The sequence below is a fragment of the Xylocopa sonorina genome, chromosome 10, assembly GCF_050948175.1.
Source record: "Xylocopa sonorina isolate GNS202 chromosome 10, iyXylSono1_principal, whole genome shotgun sequence".
NCBI classification, from domain to species: Eukaryota; Metazoa; Arthropoda; class Insecta; order Hymenoptera; family Apidae; genus Xylocopa; species Xylocopa sonorina.
The window spans coordinates 4,249,002-4,273,755 of NC_135202.1; the positions used below are offsets into that span (position 1 = coordinate 4,249,002).

General features: G+C 43.6%; 1 protein-coding gene across 1 annotated transcript in view; it reads right to left on the minus strand.

Moving 5' to 3' along the window:
• The window catches only part of Sol1, a 489,750-nt gene extending 465,385 nt beyond the window's left edge, over positions 1-24,365 (minus strand). Inside the window, exon 1 of the mRNA XM_076902781.1 lies at positions 24,166-24,365. Within this exon, the coding sequence (XP_076758896.1) occupies positions 24,166-24,168 (3 nt within the window). The 5' untranslated portion in view covers positions 24,169-24,365. The remainder of the gene's footprint in view (positions 1-24,165) is intronic.
• Positions 24,366-24,754: the final 389 nt, after the last annotated feature.

Below are 24,754 nucleotides of genomic sequence, written 5' to 3' on the forward strand. Positions count from 1 at the left end.
TGAATTTCTCATCGGCAAGTTTTTAGACGGCAGACCAGCGAGCCGCTTCCACGGCTACGCAGACCAAAAGGGAACAGAGGCCGGGATACGCGAGAGGAAACGCCTTGGCCTTCTCGTTCCGAGTATTCTGTGGGAAACATTAGCCAACCGCTGCGTTCTATAGCATTCTTTCGCCGAGGGAAACGGAATCCGTACCAGAGAGAACGTTAGTTGCCACGGTATGAGAATAATTTTATACTTCCGTCTGTCTTGTTGCGATACTCCCGCGTCAGGGAACTCGAGAAACGACGAGAATCTATTTTATAATACTTTATTGCATTTTTTTTTTTATATTCGTCGAACTCGGATCAGAGGAGACTCGCGAGAAGGATATCGTAAGCTGAGAATCGTTCGTGTTCATATAACCGTGATGAAAGGTCGCAGAAATATATTTGTTACGAAGGAAGGGTGAAAATTACCCTCCAAGTTGAGAGTAGACGAATGTATCGAGTAATATATAGAAAACGATAAGCAACAGAGGAACTGTGCGAATAGATCAAAGCATTCGATGAAATTATTCTGTTTTTTGCGAATCTTTCAACCGCGTGGCGTTAATTAAAAGTACAGCGCGCGAATAAAATAAATCGCCTTGGGGGAAAGAATGTAAAATTCGACCGCTGACCGGCGCGGGCTCCTTTTATTATAAGCTCTAAAAGGAATAACTGTCGAAAACAAGTTTCTCTGTTGGCGGGCTATGAAAGGATTACGTTCCAGGCGAATAATGCGGTGGTATAGCGGGGCAGGAAGGAATGGCGCGAAAAATAACGGAAAATTTTTCGAGTTAGCGAACGACGACGTGATTATTATTCATTCGAGTTTATCGAGGGAAAGCAATGACGGCAGAGGTGACATGCTTTCCCGGAGTAAAGAATGCTAGTGTATGGCTAGCTATTGTGTCTCTACGAGCACTCTGCGCTGGCATCGGCGACCCGAACGGCGCATTGAAATCGAACTTGCTCCAACTCGGTTATCGGCGAATTTTCTCCGGCCAGGAACTTCGATGTTCGATTTCTCGTTGATTAAAAGTGGTTTATGTCACGTTGCTAAGTCCCGAGGAGGTACACCTCCGTCCAAAAATATTTGGACGCTCGTCCGACTATTTTCCTTAACGATCATTATTATTCGTCGTTACTTATTGCATCATTATTATTTTACCAATGCGTAATTATATAATTCAATTGTTTTAATATTGTACGTAATTAAATCGAGCATTTCCGTTCAACGTATCTTTAGACTAATTGAACTAATTCTTTAATGAAACTACCCATTCACCATTCTCACCACTTTAATTAAAATCGGAAACAGAAAGAAATATGGAACCAATCTCAACGTGCAACAACAGTTTCCTCCATTCTCTAAAATACATTTGCCAAATTACGGGATGGAAACAATTTATTTAAAAAGGCGGAGAAAGTGAGAGAGAAATGATACGAAAAATGGATGGGCGAACAATGTTGCGAACAAATTAAATCTGTAACAATTACATAAGCCATTCATTCGCCGCGTGCTACCAGCTAAAATTCCGCTGCGTGTAAGTATCAATTAACGCAGCAGTTGCACAAAGATAAATTGATACATCGCGCCGCATATAACACGATGCACATAGCATCGCAATTTCAGGAACAACAGAGTGCTACTATCTGGAACAGAGCAATTCGAACGTCGCAGTACACATTATCATTCAAAGATCGGATGTGGATAAAAAAAAAGAACCTCCTTTCGAACCGTGAAACGCACAGTCGACGGAGAATTTCCGTCGTCCATAAAACTGTCTCTGTACAACCTCTGTAAAGCATCGTATCGTTGGAGGAATGTTCGCCGATAATCCTGGCGAGCAAGATATATGTACGAATCGTTCATCTCGAGGCGAGAGCTTTCTGATTCTACCATCAGAAATTACAAGAATCTCGTAGCCTGGTTCTCCAGCGAGTCGACTGTGCAGAAGAGAAGAGGCTCGTCCTCGCGAGTGAAAAATTTAATTGGATCAAAGACTCGCGGCAATCCACTCTTTTCGAGTCCCTGGGACATTCGTCCGACCGCGAACTTCGATGTAACATCATTTTTCGATCGTCGATCGTGGAAAGGGGACGATAAACCCGATACTGCTGAATGAAAAATTTCACCCCTTTATTGGTGCCATCGCTCGGACGATTTTGTTCCGGACGTTCATTTCGCGTTTTTCCGTTTAGTGAGAATCGTTCTGGAAAATTTGTCAACCGTCCTGGTGCTTCTGTACGATGGGTTACGGTTATTGGCACGTTTCAATTAATGTCACCTTTCTATGTATGTAAGGTAAGTGTGCAAGGGTGCGTTTGTTAAAAGAATTAGTTTTTAATAATTTGGTTCACCAAACTGAGAGCAAGATTCAATGAAACTTACAATATCATTCGTAACGTGAAGATTGTGTTTTGAAATTTGTCATTTACTTTTATTCCAGCCTTTGTTTCGCCATTTTTATTTTATATTTGATAACACTTAATCAAGACATAAAAATACTCGACACCTAAATACATAAAATATATTCCCTTTTCAACAAAAATAAATTGGATATATTCATTTTTCAATCATTCAACTCGCGCAACGATAAACCAGCAATTTTTCCAGTGTATCACCCGCAGAGGCCGTTTATTAACAACCGCGTGAATCGTTGCAGCGCCCGAGCAACGACAGTTGGAAACGCGGAAACTTACCCCGGTCCAGCCAACTGAAATCCATCAAAAGCAATTCGATACAGTTTCCCACAGCCACAGCGGCAAGTTTACACGATTGTAAACAAATTTTACCGGTTTGGCTTCGCGCCCTCGTCCGCAAACTGTCAACGGAAGTAGGTTAAAATCGCGTTGCCCGTTTGGCGAACGGGTTGATCAATGAAACGATCAGGAGGGGGGGAGGAATTCCGGTGAAGGTTGGCGTTCCCGCAGCGGTCGATTTGCGGCAGACTTATTTACTTGTTTACGGGCCGATTCAATGGCGTGGATTCAATTTGGCCGAGGGAAACGTTGAAATAAAGGGACGCGACAGAATCTACTGTAAAACCCGCGGGGGCGCAACAAGCGTCCTTATCAACGATTCCTTCGATCCTTCAAGAGCCTCGTCGAGGGTGAGCTAACTCTTGGTGACAGTTTCTCGTTGAACAGATTCTCTTCTCCATCTTAAATGTTGAGGAATATATACTTCAACGAGTTACAACGTTCGTAATAACATTTGTATTATACTCGCCAACAGACGCCACGAACGTACACTTCGACAAATCAAATTAAGCTTACGGTTGAATCTAAAATTTTTTAACGAGTATACTCGAGGTATCGGATTTTATTTTAAGTTCTCAGCTAATTTTAATTGTAAAACAACATCGCATGGGTTCGCGTAAAGTTGTGAATGGAAAGAGGCATTCTATCGACCAATTTACTTCCTCAAAATCTGAATTTGTGTGGTCGTGGCGAAGAAGGAACTGCGAACGTTTCCGAAAGCTGTCGTACGGTTTTAACACTTTTACTGTTAGTTAACACAGACGGAATCTAATTCAACTAACTGCTGTTACGATATAGTGCAGAATGTTTACTTCCCCTGGTTGGATTCCAACACCACTCGTGGAGCCAGCGGATAAAAAGAAGAGAAGGTCGCCGGATCGGATTGCTGAATCGGAATTCGTTTTCAGGCTCCGTTCTAACAAGTCGAGAGATATCTAGGCCATCGACGGGCTCTTTCTTTATAAGCTTAATATTCGAAATCGATGTAGCGCGCGAGCTGCGAGCGAATTGAAAACTGTTTCGCGATACTGCCGTCGTGGAACGTTGGCTAACTGCCCCTCGCCTTTGTCGTGGTAAAAAGCTTAAAATCCATGATTGGCTCTTGCGTACATTATCATTTGACAAACGAAATTCGCGGTGGACAAACTACAGATGGGTGTAGATGACAAGGATGCATGCATAAAGGGATACGAGGCGAGTATGAAGAACAGCAATATTAAATTCAAAGGTTTGTTTTTAAGGTAAAAGATTTCAAAAATCCTTTGACGTACGTATGTGTTGATAATGAGAACCCATAAGCTGCGACGCTGGCACCCTTGCGCAATCAAAGGACCCCATCACACGTCGTATTATCTCGTGGACTTGTCCCAATAAATTAATGATGCACGCGTACTTGACGAGGGATTTTGAAACCTTTTTATCTGAAAAACAACACCTCCAACACAATTCTATCGCTCTGAATTTGCGTCTTAGCTCGTTCAGCTCATTCATAACGAAACACCCCATATATTATTACAAATGTAAATAAATTGCTTCAAGCTAGCCATGTTAATTAAAAACTAGTCTATTATATTGAGAAAGCTCGCAAGATGCATTGCAACGATTTATTGTACCCCTGCATTAACGACGTTTGATAATTTTCAGAACGTTTTATCCGATGACGAGGGTAAACACTTTAATAAGCGGCTCTACGTATGTATCTCTTCAGAGAATGAAATCCAACTGGCCAGTCGCTGTATTATATAATATACGATAAAGGGTGGAATGACCAGGCTCACAACTGAATCGATTTCGTTATACGATCAACCGAGTACGAGATACGTACATGGGCGCAGTACAATAGTCACAGTACTCGACAAAAGCGTTAGGCCATCAACGATACTGATTTCCCGCTAACGCTGCTTTAACCATTATCGTACGAAAATCTTTCAGGTCAACTTTGCTGCATAAATTCGCAAATTTTTTGAAACCTTTTAAGAAATACAGATTTCTTTCGATCACTGTCGAATGTTTGGCGTTTTTTAGCAGAAGGCGGAAAACAAGTAGAAACGATGAGGATAAAATTGTAGAATCGTCTAAAATTGAATAATGGAAAATATGAGAGGATTCTGTTGCATACAAATTATTAAACAGTCTTCGAAGATAAGAAGAAAGCTATTGTTTTGTAAAAAGGAGCAAAAGATATTTTATAGAAGATGTTAATTAGTTTAAGTGAATAAATATTGCTAGATTTGATGAAATAATAAGATAAAGCGTTTCTTTTTTCCAGCTGACTTAAGACTTTTGCGCAGCAGTGTACGTCGAGCAGTAAATACTTCATATCGAGCCCTCTCAGAATATTGAAAGCCATTTTCTGTGCCTCGTGCCACGGCGAATTTTATTTTTCTGCAGCCTGGTGGCGCGTTGAAAATTCGTCGATGGTAATTTCATAAAAAAAAATCTAAACGATGACCAATTAGGAGGCGTACCGGTGGAATAATAGGGCGACTCGATTATTTCACCCCTTTGTACGACATAATATAATAGGTAACATGTGGGCACAATAATACGATTGATGTGTGCACTGCATATATTGACACTCACGTGTGTATATGCGTGTGTGCGTAAAACATGCACTTACTCGATGCACATACGGTGACGTGATTCGACCAATTTGCCTTTGTGCAGGTACGTTGTTTAAAACATTAAGCATGCTTCAAAGTAATTATGCAGAATATCGATTGCGTAACGCGAGGGCTGGATAACTATAACGTTTACACGTAATTGAAATATGTGCGTGTTCGCGTGAAACTTGTGTTCAAATTATTGCTCGCAATATTATGCATCGCTCGTGCGTTTGACACAAGTGTTACAAATTTTCTAACATCTTTTCGTAACGTAGATTCATCGTAATTGAAAGCAAATCGAACAGCAGAGACCCAACCAAACCGAACCAAACACTTTCCTCTCGATTGTATCGAATCGATCAAGTTGTTGAATGAAAGCCCAGCGCATTTTCACAATTTTAAACAGGTGGAATCGAGACAGAAGATAATCGAAGGCATCGAAATTCAGTCGGTTGACTTCTTAGCGAGCAGCCTAAGCTCGAGGCAATGGCCTCGCGATAAACGGTAACGGGACGTCGAGGATGATGACCGATAAAGCTTTTAACATCGGCACGGTTTCTCCTTCTGTCGAAAATAGGAAACGGATTGGCATTTTCGCGTGGCCTCCCTATGGATTACTCGGTGCTCATATTCGTTGAAAGCACTTCGATGTTAATAAACGTTCGCGCTGGTCGAGGCCGGGGGCTCGATACGCGGCGATATAGCTACGCGACCAGGCGACGATACGCGCGGGAAAACTTATTCACCTGCGTCGATCGAACGAGAGTTTTCCATTCAGCCATTACGCGAGCCCCCCTCGAACGAAAGGGAACGGGCTCCCTCGTTCGTCGAGCGCGATAGCCGTCGCGGGGATGTCGATCGTATAACGTTTTCTAATTACCCACGCGTAATTGCCTGCCTGACTAATTGAATCCGCCGGTTCCAACGAGGAAACAAGGACGAGAAAGAATGGAGAATTCGAGCGCTCGCTTGACGCCCGCCGCACGAATCGATGCCGTGCTTCGTTCGTTAACAGGCGAAAGGGAAAACGGAGTTAATCCTGAGTCGTGAGGAATGTTGCTTTTCGTAATGCGCGACTCGATTTCCACGAGTGCTTTCGTTTTCACCGATTTTTAATTAGAAACGTGGCGGTTTAAGAGAGGAGCTCGAAGAGCGGTTTATCGAATATTTGAGGGAGCTCGCGATTTTATAAAAATACGAATGACAACTGATTGAAATTGTCTCTCAACGTTGACGAGACTTAAAAGAATATTAAGCTTTGGAAACTTGAAACACCCGGAAAATAATTCTTTATAGCCTTGAAATAGAATTTAAAATACTTATGACAAATGAGAAGTCTTCCGTGCCTCGAAAAAGGAAAAACTGTTTCCGTCACTGATGAAACTGTTAAACGAAACCAGCTGCAACTGCGCGCGGAGGGTAGCGGCAGCAGATCGAGGCGAAGCTAGAATTCGCCATCGTTTGGAGAATTACGAGATATCGCGCGTACACGTATATACAGCTACGCGCAAGCAAGAAATTACACGACCGAGTAAAAAGGAGGTCAACCTTTTTGCCCTGGAAAATACTAGCGTTAGAAAACACTTTAATTCCTCTACTCGCAAGGACGCCCCGTTATCTATCTCGTTATTTATCGTCCTCTGACGATCGACGTCCCCTGTCAACGAATAATACCCTCGCTCATTCCTGCTCTTTCCGTTCTTAAAAACAGCCTCCACGACTCGAATGATAACTCAAAGAAATTTAGCCGGTCGTGTCGACGTAATATACTGAAAGAACTATCGAGAACACGAGCTGGTACCTTGCGTTCGACAGTACAATCGCGAATAAATTTTCTCGCGAACACCCAGAACCGAGGTCAAGACCCGCGAGCGGAATAAGGGCAGGGAAAGGGTCGTGTAGACGCGAAAGTAACGGCGAAAGGAACGATGGGCGAACGCGTTCGTATATAATAAAGGCAAAGGTAAGGAGGCGCTTTGTCGGCCGCGCGGCCTACCACAGCGTTCCATTATGATTATTGGAAGTGCAACGAACGCTGATGGGAATACGGCCGACAAACAACGAGGCTGGCTTTATTTCAGCACGCCACGCGTGCCGCGTCCCATGGTAATGCGGGAACACCGTTGTCGGCGACGATACCAAAATAAATGGGTAAAGCCTGGGTGCAGCGCACGCACGCCCTCGCGAGCACCCCACGCTGCGACCTTTCGCCTCCATTGTCACGATTCCAGGACTCTTTTCACGAACTGACTACGCGACGTTCGCTGGTTTATGAAATTTTATACCCTTCGTGTCAAACGAAACTGACGGCAAATTCTTTGCATAGAAGTTCGTTGTATTTATAGACGTTTCTATGGTCTATGTTACTTGAAATTGATCATTTTTAATAAATAGATTGTAAATGTATTCGCTGTAGACTTTTGCGTACAAATCACTATGCATTAAAGCTTAAAATACTTTCATTCGTTTTCTTTACACTGGATTATATTCTGTTTCGCTTTTTCGATGTGTAATGACTCAAATAATTCTACCTGCGATCGATATTATCATAAACACGCCTGGAATCTCAAACTGGACATCTCAACGAGTAACATCGTCCATCAATTAATGATCGCGACGCGACGAACGACTAAAGCATTATTTCCTACGGCTACCCTGGTGCGTGCTTTTATCTATACGAAATTGCAATTACTGACGACGGCCAATGGAGAGGAGCGTAAACGCGAATCGTTACGGGTTGGATCCACCTCGCCCTTTTGTCCGTGGGAAATAAATTTCCCTTTAATTGACGCAATTAAAATAATTTCGCCCGCGGCGATTCCGGGTACGTTTATTGCCCGGTCGAGTAAACATTTTTTGCTCCGTTTGGCCACGGTCCTCTGTTCCTGCGATCGATAATAAGAGAGAGGTGGACGGCGGATTTAATTTAGAGAGATAGGAGTTGCACGACGCACGGTTCCGGGGTAGGGGCGCGGTAAGCCCTCCGCGAACCCTTTGACGCTCCACGCGGTTGATTTTTCTGAATTATGAAACTACGTGGAAAGCCTCAAAGTTTGGCGAATCGATGGCCGGACGAGAGCTGCGACTACACGAATCGTGGAAAACTCTTCTCGCGTGACCACTTGACCCCCTGTGATCGAAACTTTTCTTGTTTATCGCCAGGATGGAAATATAATTAATCGAATTCTGTTGCCTTGTTGATTCTATGGAATCGTAAAAATAATAATAATTTCAAGAATAATTGCGCGAGATCTGAAAGTGGACACTTCGATGTGTCATTTGGAAGCATGGAGCGACGTGTGACACTAATTATATGGACGACAGGTCGTTTCTAATAAACCAAAATCAGTAATTAAGATTAATAGCCGGTACGAAGACGAGCAAGCAAGTTCGATCTTCGTAGATCGACGCAAAAAGCAATTATCAGCGGAGCGAATTGCGATGGGAGGGTGACATTGTAACTGAACCGGGAGCGACCCGCCCCAATCAGGGCTAACACGATGGGAAGAGGTCAGCGATGTCAGTCGGTTGTAAACACGTTGTTTAGCCAGCCGCATGCTAGCGTGGATGCTGATTCTCGTCCGGGTGCGAACGCGTTTTCCCGCGGAAAATAGACGACGCTGATGCACCCGCAATAAAAGAGACCGCCCGCCTAGTAAACGTTCGAACGCGGTTGATCACTGTTCCCATCGGCCGCAAACCGTTACAGCTGTAACGCTTTTCACTGAAATCCGCTGGGCACCGTGCCACCAGCTATGAAATATCCGCGCGCGAGCCATTCCGCGTCGAACCGCGCGGGAATTACGGTCACAGTCACCGATTCCTCTCCAACTGCCGAGGATTTGTTGATAACCGCGGGAAACTAGGCCCCCGTTACGTGGTCTTTGGACAGATCGTCGGATTTCGCGTGCTAGACGGAAGGAAAGGAAATTTGGAAGATACCACTCGACGTTTTGTGAATTTCGAGAATGGAGACATTTCAGTAGAAGTGGTCTAAGTTTATTGTGAAAACCCCGGACTTGGTCTACGTTTTAAAAACTGTGCACGCTTCGAGGAAATTGTACGGACGTTTTTTTAAATCCGTAGAGTTATCTTTAAACCTAGCGCCTCCTTACTTTTCTGGGGAGACATAAGATCTGAAAGGACAAAAGTGGTACCTAAAATTTGCCTTGATTTCAGAGACGTTCTCTCTACGTAATTATTCTAATAATAGTGGACTACGATTTAAGCATGATTTAAATACGTTCATTTATATTTTTAATTGTTGAATTGGTAAACGACAGATATTAAAGTCTGTTAGCCAGGCGATAAATTTGCCAAGGAATTAGTCGAACAAAGAGCAAATTATAGATATTATTTAAACATACTGAGCTTTTCATCCCCTTTTCAATAATACACAATATCACCAGCCTTACTCCCTTCGCAGTCGCGCAGATTAAGTCAGCGGATTACGCGGGAGTCGCCGAAAGGTACGTGGCAATTAGCATGCTTAAACATTTGCCAGTGACTCCCTATTCTCTTTGATTTCTCATATCCTACAAAAGAAATCCATGCCCAAAGAGAATCCCCTTATTCTCCATTTGTCATTCTACAAGAGAGACTCTCCATCCCTAACCAAGCTACAATTTATCCAATTTACTCAATTTATGTAACATTGAAAGACCCATTAAATGCTACGCTCATAAAGATATATAACACGTCAACGAACAATTTCTGAACATTGTTCGCAAAAAAAACATCCACTGAGCAACGGGATATTAAGTTCCCAAATATTTTCAAACCTCTACTCAATTCTTAACTGCATGTTATAAGGAACTATTCGTTTGGTGAGCAGCTTGGAAACGCTAGTGTGGATCAGCCACGAGAAAAACTAACGAACAGTTGGTAAAAGTTCTCATGGAAGAGATACCATCTTATTCATAGCCCCGAAACAAAAAGTAACGGCAGTAACGTCACATATTTTGTCATCGATGATATATACAGTCCCGGGGAAATGGCAGCCTGCCAAGTGGGTGGTGTTAGTGGGATTCGTGGCTTGAGTCCGACGCCAAATACATTGCCCTGCAAAAACGGTTGATTTATTATGACCGCTGGTCCGGGGTGCACGATTTTGCCGGGCCTCGTGCAATCGCGTTTTGGTCCGATAATTTGCCTGCTCCTCGCTTCGACGATATCTTTCCCCGCTCATCGTGAGGAACAGTCGAGGTTGGCTGTTAATTTTGATGAAAATTTTTCCAGCTCTCGTCTGATCTGAGTGGTATCAATTCGAATTCCACTGGTATCAATTCGAATTCGGCTGGTACCAAGTCGAAACCAGCTGGTATCAATTCGAATTCGGCTGGTACCAAGTCGAAACCAGCTGGTACCAATTCGAAACTAACTGGTACCAATTAAATTTACCTGCTGGCGTATAGCGAGCGTGCCACGAATCAAACACAAGACGAGAAACAAGTGTTTCTTAGTGAATTTAAGAAAGGAGAACGATGTTTCCATGTTCTGAAACAGGATAACTCTATGAACCACAAGGTACCATTTCAGAATATTATCCAAGACGTTAAAACTTACTCACGACTAAAAAATATTTTATACGTACTTTCTATCGACAATTATCCATATCGAAAGGGTGAAAATAGCTCCTAATACCTTGAATGGTGCCAAAGACAGACTAAAGAACTGAATCTAGAGGTGAACGCTTTCTAGCGATGAATCGACCTACGTAACAAGTTATTATAAAAGATACTCCACCTGACAATTTTTATGCAACAACGTTAACGTGAAAATATATTGGAAAAATTGGCACTTTTTTTTGGTAGCATTTTCGTGTTCCACATTATCATGAAAAATTGCTGGTTTACGGCCCGTGTAAAAACCAGCGGTAGCGCAACGAAAAAAGGCAAAAAGTGCTGGTACACAGAAAATCGATTCATCACGATACAAAGTTCCGGAGCGTGTACATTTTTAGCGGGCAAGAGCCTGGCAAAGTCTGTTGCCGAATAATCCACCGAACGACCATTAACCGGCCGCGAAAACATTACAGAATAACGGGATCGAACGGGCAGCCTCGTTAATATAATCCCCGGTGAAATTCGAATCAAAGAACGATCGTTTTAGAAGATGACCCTTAACTTCCCGCTAGATCCTTCCTGTCATTTGCATAATGGATCCGGCCGAACTGATCCATTAAGAACAAAGTTCGGATAGCAACGATCGGTCGCCTCGGACGAGTTCGAAATAGGCAGCCACGCATAGCTCCCAAAATGCAGCAAATATACATTTCTCGTTAAACTAGTCCCAATTGTAGTTCACTATTATCATACTACAGCAAATATTTATCGCATGGACAATTCATTTATTCGATAATATTTTTTATTATTATTTTCCAATTAGTAGATTCGAGGAGAACATTTTCTTTTTCATCGCTTCGATGAAAAGAGATAAAGATTAGAAAATGGGGAATTGTTTCATTTTTCGAATCCAAGTCTGAACTTTGTATCATGATTGACCACGAATGGCCAAGCAACATCTTCATAGCTTTCTGCGCCCTTCAGTCTCGCCGTTCCGCCCCGATATTACCACCGAACGATTCGCAAGTATTCAAGGCCACTCCTCCAACCGGTATCAGCATGATTTATGGTCGGAATAGTTTACACAGAAGTGCTGGCCACAATCGATCTATCTTGAATTCGAGGAACGATAGCCCGTCCATACACTTGGAAATCTGGCATCCACTATGCCATTCATGCGCTTCTCCATCCTCCTCTTTCTACCACGCTGGATATTCTATGACGCCAGACATCAATCCACCAACGACATCTACTTCCTTTTTTTATACCTTGCTGCTCATAGCCGAGTAAACCCTCGCGCAATATTGAATTATAGCCGCTGATAAATGATTTTCGAAACTTGTACAATTCTTTCTGGATTAAGCGAGCCATCGACGCGTGTGCATTACACTAGCAGAGATCAGAAAATTAATTTGTAATAGCCCAGCAGTAAAGAGACAGGATTTTACAAAATTAATTACATTATTCATAAAGAATTTTAAAAAAGAAGTAGATAAATTTGTTTGAAACTAAAAAATGGTGTGTGACGAACTTGATAATCCCTGTTAGGGTTCCTATCGCGGCAGAACGCTGTCACGACGTTCTCGCCGGCAACGGAATATTAATTACCACGATTCGCGTCCCTGTCCCAATAAATTCGAGCGACATTACTCTCTATATCAATGGTTTCCGTGCGAGTGAACGCGGTCCCCCTCGAGGAGGGCCTAGGACGTTCTCGAAGGATCGCGGCGCATAAATCTTCCATCCATGAATTTTCTATCAGCGTGGAAATTCTTCCGCTATTAGGTCCTTTATTAGACTCTTCGGACGACGATAAAGAAAAAGCCCCGGGCCGACGACGGAGTTTTCCGTCCACGGAAAGTCGAAAATAATACACGATGTCGCGAAGTTGCCGCCGGAAACTTGCCGCCGTTCAAAGGAACAAAATTTAATCGGGCCGCGACGGAGGGAACTTCCTCGCCCGCGACTTTTCTTCGCACTCATCGCGATCAATAATGGCCACGCGGTATCGCCGCGGATATTTCCGTCGAACATTCCTGAACGCATCCAGAAGAACGCTTAAAATCCGTGAGACACGTAAATTGATCGTATCTTGCCGGAAGAAATTCAATTCGCGAGGAACAACGCGAATAATTCAGAATTAATTAGAATTCAAACGAAACCGTTCTTCTCGGTCAGTTACGCGACGACGGAAGAACACGAAGATTAATTCTACCATACTCTGTTCTGATCCCGTTGGATTTTATAAAATTACATCGGAAACCGGAAAACGCGACGCGGATTAAAGTTCCGCGGACGTGCTTTACCGCCACCTCGAAACGTCGATGCGATTAAGGGTGGCCGAATGGCCACGCGGTTCCACGTCCTCGGACCGCGCGTTATCCGAAATTACTGAACGTGGTCGCTAATATCTCCGCGTTATATGGGATATTTTTCTGGTTCCGATATCACCTTCGGCAATTTACTGTTTCCTATAACAAATGGAATCGTTTCGAAACTTTATGTATCGTTCGTCTCGAGCGAGCGGACTTTAGACTCGAAGCAGTCGTTCTTTACTTGTTACGCCAAATGAGCTCGATAAACATTTACGATCCAATCTCGTATAAAATGCAGAATAATTTTCTAGCACGACTACGATATCGCAGTCATTTATCGAAACGCGTACGAGTTCAATTTTCTCAGAAACAAAGGTTTAATCCGATGAGCTAATACGTCACTCTCTTCGCAGCCGATGTCTGCATTGAAATACTAAAGAAACACGCGGTTCCTTATTTATCAGTTCAGGGAGTCGTGAGAATCCTTTCCAACCCTCCTTCCAGCCCCCCTCCCTATCGCTGTCGCTGTTCATCGTCTCACGGTACACAGAAAATTGTGTACCGTGTCCTCAACTTGAGAGGTTACCATTACTCCAGGATGGTTTCATGGGCATGCTTCATATATGTTTGCCGCTGACACCGGTGACGTAGTGCAAGGAAATTTCACACCTTCGTAACGTGACCGGGCAAATCTTGTTCCGTCTACGTACACGTATCACGACCGACGTACGCGCGCAATATGCCATTCGTGTCTCTCTCTGAATAGAACCGACAGGAGAAAATATCGGGGTGCGTGGGAGATACGCTGTTGATCACCGTCGAAATACTTTCCTCCGACCGTTTCGCTCCAAATGCATGGAACTTTGCTTTCAGACACTTCTGTTCTAATAGTGCGAAATTACTGATAAACAATTTTCTTTGGAATAATACGACACACTAGATTATGCTAATCTGTACGAGATACTTCTTTTCTTCTTGTATTTTCTTTCTTTACATATGTCTTCTCATATATAATAATTTTTTCTATACATTAGTCACATGGAACGAGTTATTATAATGAATTTGCGCCACTTAAACTGCAAGTCGAAAAGTTAACGAAAGTCAAGAAAAGTCGAGGAGAAGCGTTCGCGAAGCGCGGGAATTCCCAGGGTGGCGCTTCATTGAAACCAATCCCGTGCTTTTTGGGGGAGAGAGGCGGTCAGGTTAGTAAATCACGATGCATTTGGCGCGAACAATTATTTATAGTTTAGGCGAACGCGTGCCTGCGGTATTTGAGTTATTCCCGCGGCCCGGAAGGGCATAAATGTAGCGTACGTTACGCACGCGGTCGGTCCCATATTAACCATATAGTTACGAGCGCGGGCTCCTCTTCTCAATTACGACCGCGGCCATAGGGTGGTTTTTGTCAGGGCCAGCGGCGGCCACTACGAAACCGACGGTGATAATTGGCAATTAATCAACTCGGAAGCCGGTTGAAAAAAACGTTCTGATATGTGTAGCCACAATGTAGATCAAAATTAACAATTTCACTTGTACGATCTTATCCTTATGTATTCTTTGCGTATCTACAATTTTCTTATCTACTCAATTTTAAGTGATTGAGAAAAATAATCACGTGTTTAATTCCAATTAATTCTGAACTATTTATGTTATTTTTTCCAAATGAATTTCTTCTTGCAAAATTTTTTTGTTTCTCAACTCATTAGTAGCTTTTGTACAGACACTGTGCACTGTTGTTGTAGGAAGAATTATTATGCATGAAATTTCCAAAATTTTGTTAACTCGATACAAATGTATACGTAATGAGGAAGGTGTAGTGGTAGACGATAACAACGTAGAGCACACAGACGCTAAAGTAGAGTTAAAGAAAAATATCCAGAGGGCCGATAAATCAGGCTGGCGCGCATTTACATTTAAAACGTATCATTTTTAATACCGAATTATCGGTAACTGCCATCAACTTGTATTCTCATGATTATTCAACACGCGAGTTACGCGCGTGCAGTCGCACCAGTCCAAATATTACACGCTATACGATAGTACGCCGTAAAACTATAAAATAAAACCGTTTCTATTCGTTCGCTATTCTCCCGCAGATTTTTCAGGAATTCTTTACGATTCTATTAAATCTCCAACGACCCTCTTAAAAATAATAGCCCCACCGCACGACACAGGCGTAAAGGTATTCAAGTATTTACAACGGTCGTCTGTCCACGGAAAACCTTGCAATTTTAAACCGAAATTTGCCTGCACATTCGTCTATATTCTTGCCTTTCCGTTATTCACACGATAAATTAGTACTTCTAGCAATAATCTCCCTTTCAATTCAACGTAAATAACATACCATACGCCTTTCGAACGTTCGTGGAAGATTTAAAAAGTAAATTCTACAGTGAAAAGAAAAGAAAAATCTGAAGTTTCATATTCGTCAGAGAAGGAAGTTTGAAAATTTGTCAAGAGTGCTCGCGCGAATGGCAGACACCAATTACTAGTTTCAGGACACTACGCGTTGTATCCTCGACGAGCGAGAAAACTTGACGCGCCCGTTTCCTCTCCGAGTCGGTACACAATGTGCATCGTACGTAAACAGAACGCACCGATTTTCCCACAGAATCCATCCTTTGGCCTGGCCTGAAGCTACAACAGATCCGCGAGCTCGTTACGTCGCGAAGAAGCTTCGTAAAACCGTAGACCCTGTCGTTAAACGAACACGCGCGTTTGCCTCGCTTCAACGCACGTGCTTCGTTCGCAGCCGCGAGCGCGGTTCCACCGACCGCGAGAGGATATCAAAGGGACTTCCGGAAATAACTGGGAATGGCGAGAGGTATGCACGTTTACCGCGCGCTGTAAATTCACTACTAATATGGCAGAGATAATTGCCCAACAGTTGGCAACGATAGTGGAGAAACCAGGAAAGGTGTTCGAGGAGAAAATGATTTTCGAAAAATATAACGAACTATTAAAATATGTCTTAATGAAAGTTACATGTATTCTACCACGGTACATGGTGATACGCTAGGTTCACAGTTGGAATTATGGTAGGTTTGTACACCTGCTGTGTCAATAACCGTTGCACGATGTACACGAGTACCACCAGGTACCGTCTCCAGGACAAACACGATATTTCACTTCGAAGATACGTCGCGTAGAGATTTTTGAAACACAAGAATCACGAGAAAGCTTGTTCTAAATCGCAGAGCTTAAACGAAATGGAGATACTTGTAGAAAACGAAACGGTATGCACGCGATTTGATATTGCAGCGATCGGAATTGCTCAGCGCAACAGCGGCGAACGAACGGCGGGCGAAATCGAAACGACGTACGCACACCTTATCGCGTTATACGTAAAACGATAAGAACGGTAACGAGTCGCTACGTGCGTGTCCGCGGGTAATCGCAGCGATTTTTCCCAGCCGTGTAACCCGTTCGTGTACACAAGTAATCCATAAAGGAACCGCCCACCGAATACCGTGAACCTGCCCCTCGTAAAACCCCCCCTCCCGTTAAATACGAATCGGTAAGGTTACCAGGTTCCGTTCCGCGGCTGAACGTGAACCAGGTGAAAAGAGTTACGTGCGTCGATCGATCGATTCGAGTTCTATACGCTCGTTCCATTCACTGGCAGTAAATATCACGACTGTCGAGACGGTGAAATGGTTTTTGCCTTCTTTCTTACTCGATCCGTACGGAACGGGTCGCGCCCCCGTCTTCGTTCCGTTTCAACCACCCGCGATCCTCGCGCTGTTCACTTTTACCCCTACTGGCCATTTGCAAATAGCCGTTTCCATAATAACACGTTCCACGGCCGACTATTACCGAGTTATAATGTCTGTGTAACCGACGGAAATCACGGAAGCTTTATTGAACCCCGGTTGGCCTGGCAGACGCCCGCGGATTAGGACAGGTCAAAGGGGTGGTTTTAATTTCCTTTCCATCGCCGCCTCTGCCTGCGATTTAGTTAAATCTTCCTCCGTTCCGCGCTCGCTCATGCACGCCCGCGGCTGCTCGTTTCTTTCTCGTCGGGGTTGATTGTTCCACCCCTTGCGCAGCCGATGGCTGAGTGTAACGTTGAGGAATGGGAGGATGGCTACGAAAAAAACGTCGAATCCACGGTGCTATCGCGGTGTTCGATATGTTATGTTTTTTTTTTTGTCTAACTAAGAAGAATTCTCTTCTACTATCCGCTTTAATTAATTAATTGTACAGTGTGAAAGTCCAGAAAAACTGCGATTACGTTTTCTTGAAAATAATATATACTCGTGATCTTCGTTGCCCATTTTGTTGTGCGTAGACTGTATTCATCTAGAAATTAATTTCGTTTTCAACTCTATTCGGACGATTTATTATAACGAGATTCTGTATGCCACATGTTTGCTCGCAACGAACGTACATAACACGATTACATACTTCCCGAAGGGTTGTAAAAGTACTAGTGGACAAGTTACAGCCTTATAAGGTTAATTTACCGGTTGGACAGGAGGGTCGATACATGAAGCACGACGAGGGTGGTTTTCGTAGTTTCCCGATACTCCCCTTATGAACCTAATTGCACGAGCCACCCTCGCGTGTACGATAGTTCGAGTGGGCTCTCAAAGGATCGAATCGCCAGGCGATAGTGCCAAACAACGAAACTTCGGACACTCGCTCAACCGAATTCTGTCCCTGCGTAACATAAGACAAAATGTCACTGATCCGTACTGATTTAACCCTCGACCACCGCTCGCAGTTCGAAATGTTTCAGGCAACCATTGTTTGCTTTGGAATTGCACGAACTTCCGAATAATTAGCATCGATTAAAGAAAGAACAATTTAAATTGAATTGAAAATGTCCCAAAGCTAATTGACCGTTCGATTTTCTTCTACGACAGCAAAAGTCAGCGCTCTCCAATTTCACAGACATTAAGAAGAGATCGGATGATACGAGCGATCTGACAAACGTCATCGAAGCAGTCGATCGTTTGATTTAAACCAAACGCCCATGATTTCGCGGCGTATCCATTTTCTAGTGGACTGTTAGCTTTAAATGATACACTCGTTGCGGCGCTGTAATTTAACCGGAACTGAGTGAAATTTACGCCACCGTGGCAACTTTATTTATCGAGCGTTCAGAACCGACCATGGCGCGCACACGGGGGCCACGGTTTATGACTTCTTCCCCCTGCCGTACAAACCGTACGGATCGCCCAAGGAAACATATGCCCGTTCCTCGCAGCCGCGTTCCAGCACGTACGATCATCTTAAATGCACGCGCCTACGAATGTTTCGGGCATGCATACGGAATCGATCCAGCCCGATGCATCGACTCGATCGACGACGTCGGTGGCTGGGACCACCTGCGCTACTGATTTCCATCGTTAAACGTACCGTTGGAGTAATACTCTTCGATAAGAATAGTGTTACGTGAAAATGCATTTGTAAATATTCCCTCTGGTCATTCAAAAATTGTCGAAGAGAAAACTAGATTCGCAATGGACAAATTCTTGGAGAATTTTTTTTTTAATATTTGCAGAAAGTAAAAGAAAAGGTTATGAAAATTATCGATATTGATATGTCAGTAGATTTGAATAAGAAAAGAAGAATTGCTTCCGTCCGTTCAATTTCCCATTTCCCAGGAATACTCAAATTGGCATCCGCTCCGTGTCGACGGAAGAAATCGAAAGGACAGAGGTACAAGACGGAGGGATGGAGACTGGCGATAGAGGAGCGCTAATTAACGTCGCGTAACTATTGGTACGGGGCGGAGTTTGGTAATTTCCGGCCGGATTAAATTGCCGATACCACCTCCCCCCCAACCCTGCGTCCGTTCTAATTAAAATATTAAAACGCGCGAGAATGATTAAGCTAATATCCGAGCGAGGTTCCCGAGCCGGTTGTCGCCGGGCGAACGCGATTTAAATACCGAAAACAACCCCTTTGACGCTATTACCTCGCAAACACCATTTATCTTGAACGCGGACGGCGCAGCGACCGTTGCGTACGAGATATCAAAGTAAATTGACACGCGCTTGCTTGACGAGCGGCGAAAATTGCTCGACGCTTTCTGCGCGTTTAACCGTGCACGGCTGCATAAACATCCCGATATATTTGCATTTCGGAATAAGTTCAACCGACAGTGGGATCTCTCTATTCCCGCAGCGTTGCGCGACGCGAGTGCCCTCCTATGAAATGGAATGGAATGGAATGGAACCGGACCGGAACTAGGCGACATTGTTTGCCCGATGCCACCTGAACATCTCTGTAATCATACGTGTACAGCGTTATTGCGCTGGTCGTTATCGAACGAGTGTTCTGTTGATAGTGTTAAACGAGTCCGCTGGTTAACGACATTAGACCGTGACGTGTCTGTAATTATTTGCCCGTTCAGGGGTGCGGGACACGTGAGGCGAAATTCGCGCCTGTTTACTGTATCGTTTCTATTGAAAGGGTATATTTCTTCTTATTTTTTAAATTGGAAGCATCGAGGCATTTAATTCTTGTATTTCATTAGTCATTATCTCAAAAGGCTTGTTGATTTAAATATACATTCTGCATTTAATTCCATTTAAATAAATCGTGCGACACGTGCTCCACTAATCTGTTTAACGAACTGTTGCTAAGCAACCTTTCGCTTCGACCACAAAGGATCAACGTCCGTCAGTATAAGTCGCAACTGCGCGCAAAGCCGGTCCATCGATCATAACGCGAATCGAGAATCGAACACGGTCTGCAAATTGAAGAGCGATGCAATAAATATTACCAATGCTCGTTACTCGCACGTGACGTAAACTCGAATCTGTCCCATTAAGCAAGGTAACATTTTCCATTAACAGTCACTGTCACCGAACGACTACGTGTACCATGAAAATTACCAAAATTCTCGGAGCTGGCCCCCATTTAACGGTCAAATCGACGAGTCCATCGGCTGCTTTCGTCGGCCAGCACGTTTTTTCATTCGACGCGTCGACCCCCGTGTATTTGCATTTAATGAAGAATACCCGTTCGGAGGAGATAATGAAACTGGCGCGAAAATGGCCGGTGACACGGGAAATCAATTTCCAAGGGTGGGTGGGGGTGCGACAATTCAAGAACCTGGTGGAACGAGCGCGCGACGCTTGTAAATGCACTTCGACACGAGTGACGGCCGCGCGAATGGCCGATTCACGTCGCGTCCCGTGGCGCCCTGAACTCGCACCCTCACGTACCCGCCTATACGGTGACCGTCGAATAAATCATGGCCCGTGAAAAATGCCGCGCGGGCCCTTTAAGCAAACTGTGTACACGCGAAACGCTGCGCCTTTCCTCGCGAAACTTCTCGATCGAAAAGTGCCGCGCCAGATGCGACGTATTGCGAGGTATCGAGGTCTTAAAAATAGAGCGTGTAGTAAGAGAACGGATTGATGGCGCGAGGAACGAGCGTCGCCTTCTGGTACTCGCAGGAGGAAATGGTTGATTCTAGCCAAGGGTGAAACAACGGGGTGAACGTATGTTTGGTTCGCGAGACTTTTCGCTGGGGAGTTTGCAAGCTCGACTTACTCGTAAACGGAGAAAAGAAACATGTACACATAGTGGTATTCTTAAAAGTAAAAAGAGAAACTACACGATGTATTATATTGAATTTGTAAGTTTTGTGTAAGAATTTAAAAATTCAATGTTTGGTGATATTGCTGGTTTCGATGTTAGAATTGGAATCGAAATTATATCTCGAATGGTCGATGAAAAAAACGAAATTCTGTGTACACGAGGTAACTCTCGAGAAAACATTTTTCATGCAAGCGGCTTGGAATAAAATCGATAAATCATTCATCGAGGAAATAACTGTCAAAAGTGTTGAAGTATTGATCCGCTTCGCGAACAGTTTAGCGCATGTTCGTTAAATCGATCGATTTAATTCCAAATGCGCGTCCTCTGCGACAAGACTTGATTATTATAATCGCGCGAGCACTGTCAGAAGTGCGCACGTGAAAACTGGGCCACATCGATCGAGTAAATGCTGTTAACCGATCGATACTGATTATGGTCGACAAGAGGCGGCCGAAGGGTTGCTTTTGATTTAACGTTTGATTAACAGCCATGATGAATAGTGACGCTCGACTGTGCATACGTGTGCAAGAACGAGTGCTGAGAGGTATTTATTTGAGTGCCGTCTATGAGGGCGCCGAATGCGGAAATGTTAGCCTGATAAAATCGAGGACTTTGATAAATTGAAGTTCGCGAAAAATGGTGGAGCTCAGTTTGAAACGAGTCGCGCTCTAGAAACGATCGTTTTATGAACATAGTAGAGTTTTACGTGTTTCATTGAAATCCAAATTAATTCGTATTTTACGAGCGAACGTTTGAAATTTCGCCCTGTATCGGGCGAATGCGCGTGCACGTACAAGTTTCAAATAAAATTGCATCGTGATATAAATTTTAACGGGGGCGCGTTTAGTAATTGCTGCGTAGGACAACCCGATGTAATTTATTTTTAAGCATCTGCATTGAAAAGCACCCCGAAGTAATAGCAATTATACGAGGACAATGAAATTTTGCTGAATTTTCAAAAAAACAATCTTACGCGACTACAGCAAATGAAAGAGAGATTAATTGAATGAGAAAGATATATATATATATATGCAACAGGTTGTGAATTCCTATGGAACGGAAAAATTCAATTCCTTTGCATTAAAGGAAAGAAATTATACAAACTTTTGGATATTAACATCTGCTTGCATCATTTTAATATCATACTTATAATAAAAGTATTTCTAATCATTCCTGGAGTAATCAAGCAATAAAGAAAGAATATATTTCGTACAAAATTAGAAGCTTTCCTATAAACGATATGAAAGAAGCTTCCTGTTTTGAATAGAGCTAACAACCGAAATAATTTCGAGACATATAACCTCCACGAAAAATGATAATTAAAAAAACCCACCAAAGTTGTTTCTCGCGAATAATTCTAAAAATGCATTTGCACCAACGGGTAATTAACGGTATCAACTTGATATCGTTAGGACGTATTTATAGGGGGTGATTTCCGTGCGAAAACCTGGCTGCTTAGAAACGACCCCGGCTAATGCGTGCAATTGCTTTCGAATCACCGGGATACGTCGATTAATGTCAATGTAAGCGATATTTAAGCTAATTGCCGTGCTGGCCAGCCGACTCCTCTGCCCGATGCTCAGAGCATCATTCTTCCATTGTGCGGTTAGGATAAAGCGATTAAACAGTTGGTACGATCAATCCAGATTATTCAGCTGCCAGCTATCGAATGCGCGCTACGTAGAGTGCGGTAATATATATAGGGGGTTAAAATCGCGGGCGCCATTGTGTCTGACCTACAGCGGACACCTACTCGGCTATGTAAATTACGTGACTCGACACGTGTCATTAATGTCTGATTGCCCTCATCCCTTCGTTCTTTATACTTTCGCGGAAACGGCCAACTAAAGCATTTCGAAGAAAAAATCGGCGGATTCGTGGAACGCTTCCAAGAGGGTATAGATTAGAAGAATTATAGGCAATTCGTGGCTGTTCGTTGTAGATTTGTGGTATGAAAAATATAGTTGCGTACGCAAGAAGTGTTCTGTAATCTAGGGGAAGTAACGAGAACCTAGATGGAGTGTAGGACACGAAAATGATAATTTTGTTACATCGTTGAATTAAATTTTAGTAAAGCGAAATATATCTTGAATTTTATACCTCCTTCTTGATATTATTTGTATCTTAATATATTTACGTTGAACATTCTTTATAATTGAGAATGATAACTTTGATATTGCTTCAATCGTGCAAAGTACACATTTCGTTGAGTAGAAATTGTCAAAGCAAACACTCAGATTTCCAGTGATACTTGGACTAGGCGAAGACTCGGCAAGAAATGACACAAAGCAATGAAACGATAATCCGCCAGCTTTATCATCAATGGTGAACAAGAAAGACAAGGAAAACAGGCAGCGAAAAGGCATCGATCTTCGAAAGATCAACGCCACGTTCTAAGAGTTTGCAACGAGCCGGCGCGAATAATTGGGAGACACGGACGTGGGAACGCGTGCAAAACAGAACGTGGAACGGAACAAAAAATGCGGAAAGGGACAGAGGAGCGAACGGTGGAATGTTTGCTTAACCGCACCGCTTAACCGTGATATTTTACACGGTTTACGCGCGACGCCACCCCGCGTAACAAAGAAATTTCGAAATCGCGCGCGCCTCTACGTTCCGATGAATCACGTGTGTTTAGAGACTGGCCGCGCGCTGTTTCGCAACGGCGCACACGTCGAGTTACAAAGTTCGTCGCAATTTTTCGTCAACAGGGAGACAGCTCGTGAAAACAACAACGACGCGGGAACGTGTTCCTGGAAACACGAACGGACGCACGTGCCTGTGTATACGCAGCTGTTTAGAAACGATTTATATGCGTAGAGTATCTTCCAATACAGAAAACAGCCTTAGGCTACCGTACTATTTGACCATGTTTCCTAAACGCGTCATTTCATATATACAAAGGAGACAGTGCTTTTATAATACCTTCTACAAGTGTAGACAATAATACGTTATCAAAGAAAATAGAAAGCATTCCAATATCACGTCAGTTTAGTTTTATAATGTAAAGTTGTGGGATAAAATTTGATTATCTTTATTTGAAACGTAATATATAAATTAAAATATTATATAAATGACTATATATTGTTCTTAAAAAGGTATGAATATTTACATAGCACAACGACTGACCGATACAAAATACATTAACTTCCCTACGACCCGATAATCTATTCGAACGAGTACAAATAAAAATGACTCCAAGCGTGAAACGCAGGAAAAGGAGCACCATACGCGGTTCCACCGTTTCAGACAAGTCCAAAGGCCAAACGAACGTCATCGAACCGAACGCGATCGACGCGCGAACCCGTGAAAGAATTGCCAAACTACTCACCATTACGTTAAGGATGCGACGTTCCTCATGCTCCGGCGCCTGATACAAGCCTTCCTTTCCAGCCGGGCGACGCGTCTGCTGAATGCGAGACAGCCTGCACTTTGCACCAATTCATAGTCGACGCACTCTCCCCAATTGCCCTCTTTACCCCACAGCGTTCATCGAGGAATTTTCTTTAAGTACACCTCCGAGTACATCACCGCGCGACGTGTTGGTAATAGAGGAAAAAGGAACCGGCACTATCACTGAGTACACTTAAACGACGACAAGAATAGCGGTTCAAGGCTCCCCGACGATATATCTTCGAAACTTGTACGACACACTCTCGCGATGCTCTCTGAACCAGAGACGAAGGAGCACTCGCCACAGGCAGAAACGTTCAAGACGTCGGACCGACACGCGTTCCGAACGTTGGGACAGCGGAACGATCGAGCGAGAACCGTGGACACTGCGCGACGATCGAAGGTATTCGCATCTCGATCGACGTCAGGATTGCGGGGCGAAAACGTGACAGCGGCCACGCGAATGACAGGGTGGCCGGAGCGAATGGGGTGCGGCGCTGACGACTCGCCAGCGGCAGTTGACGCGA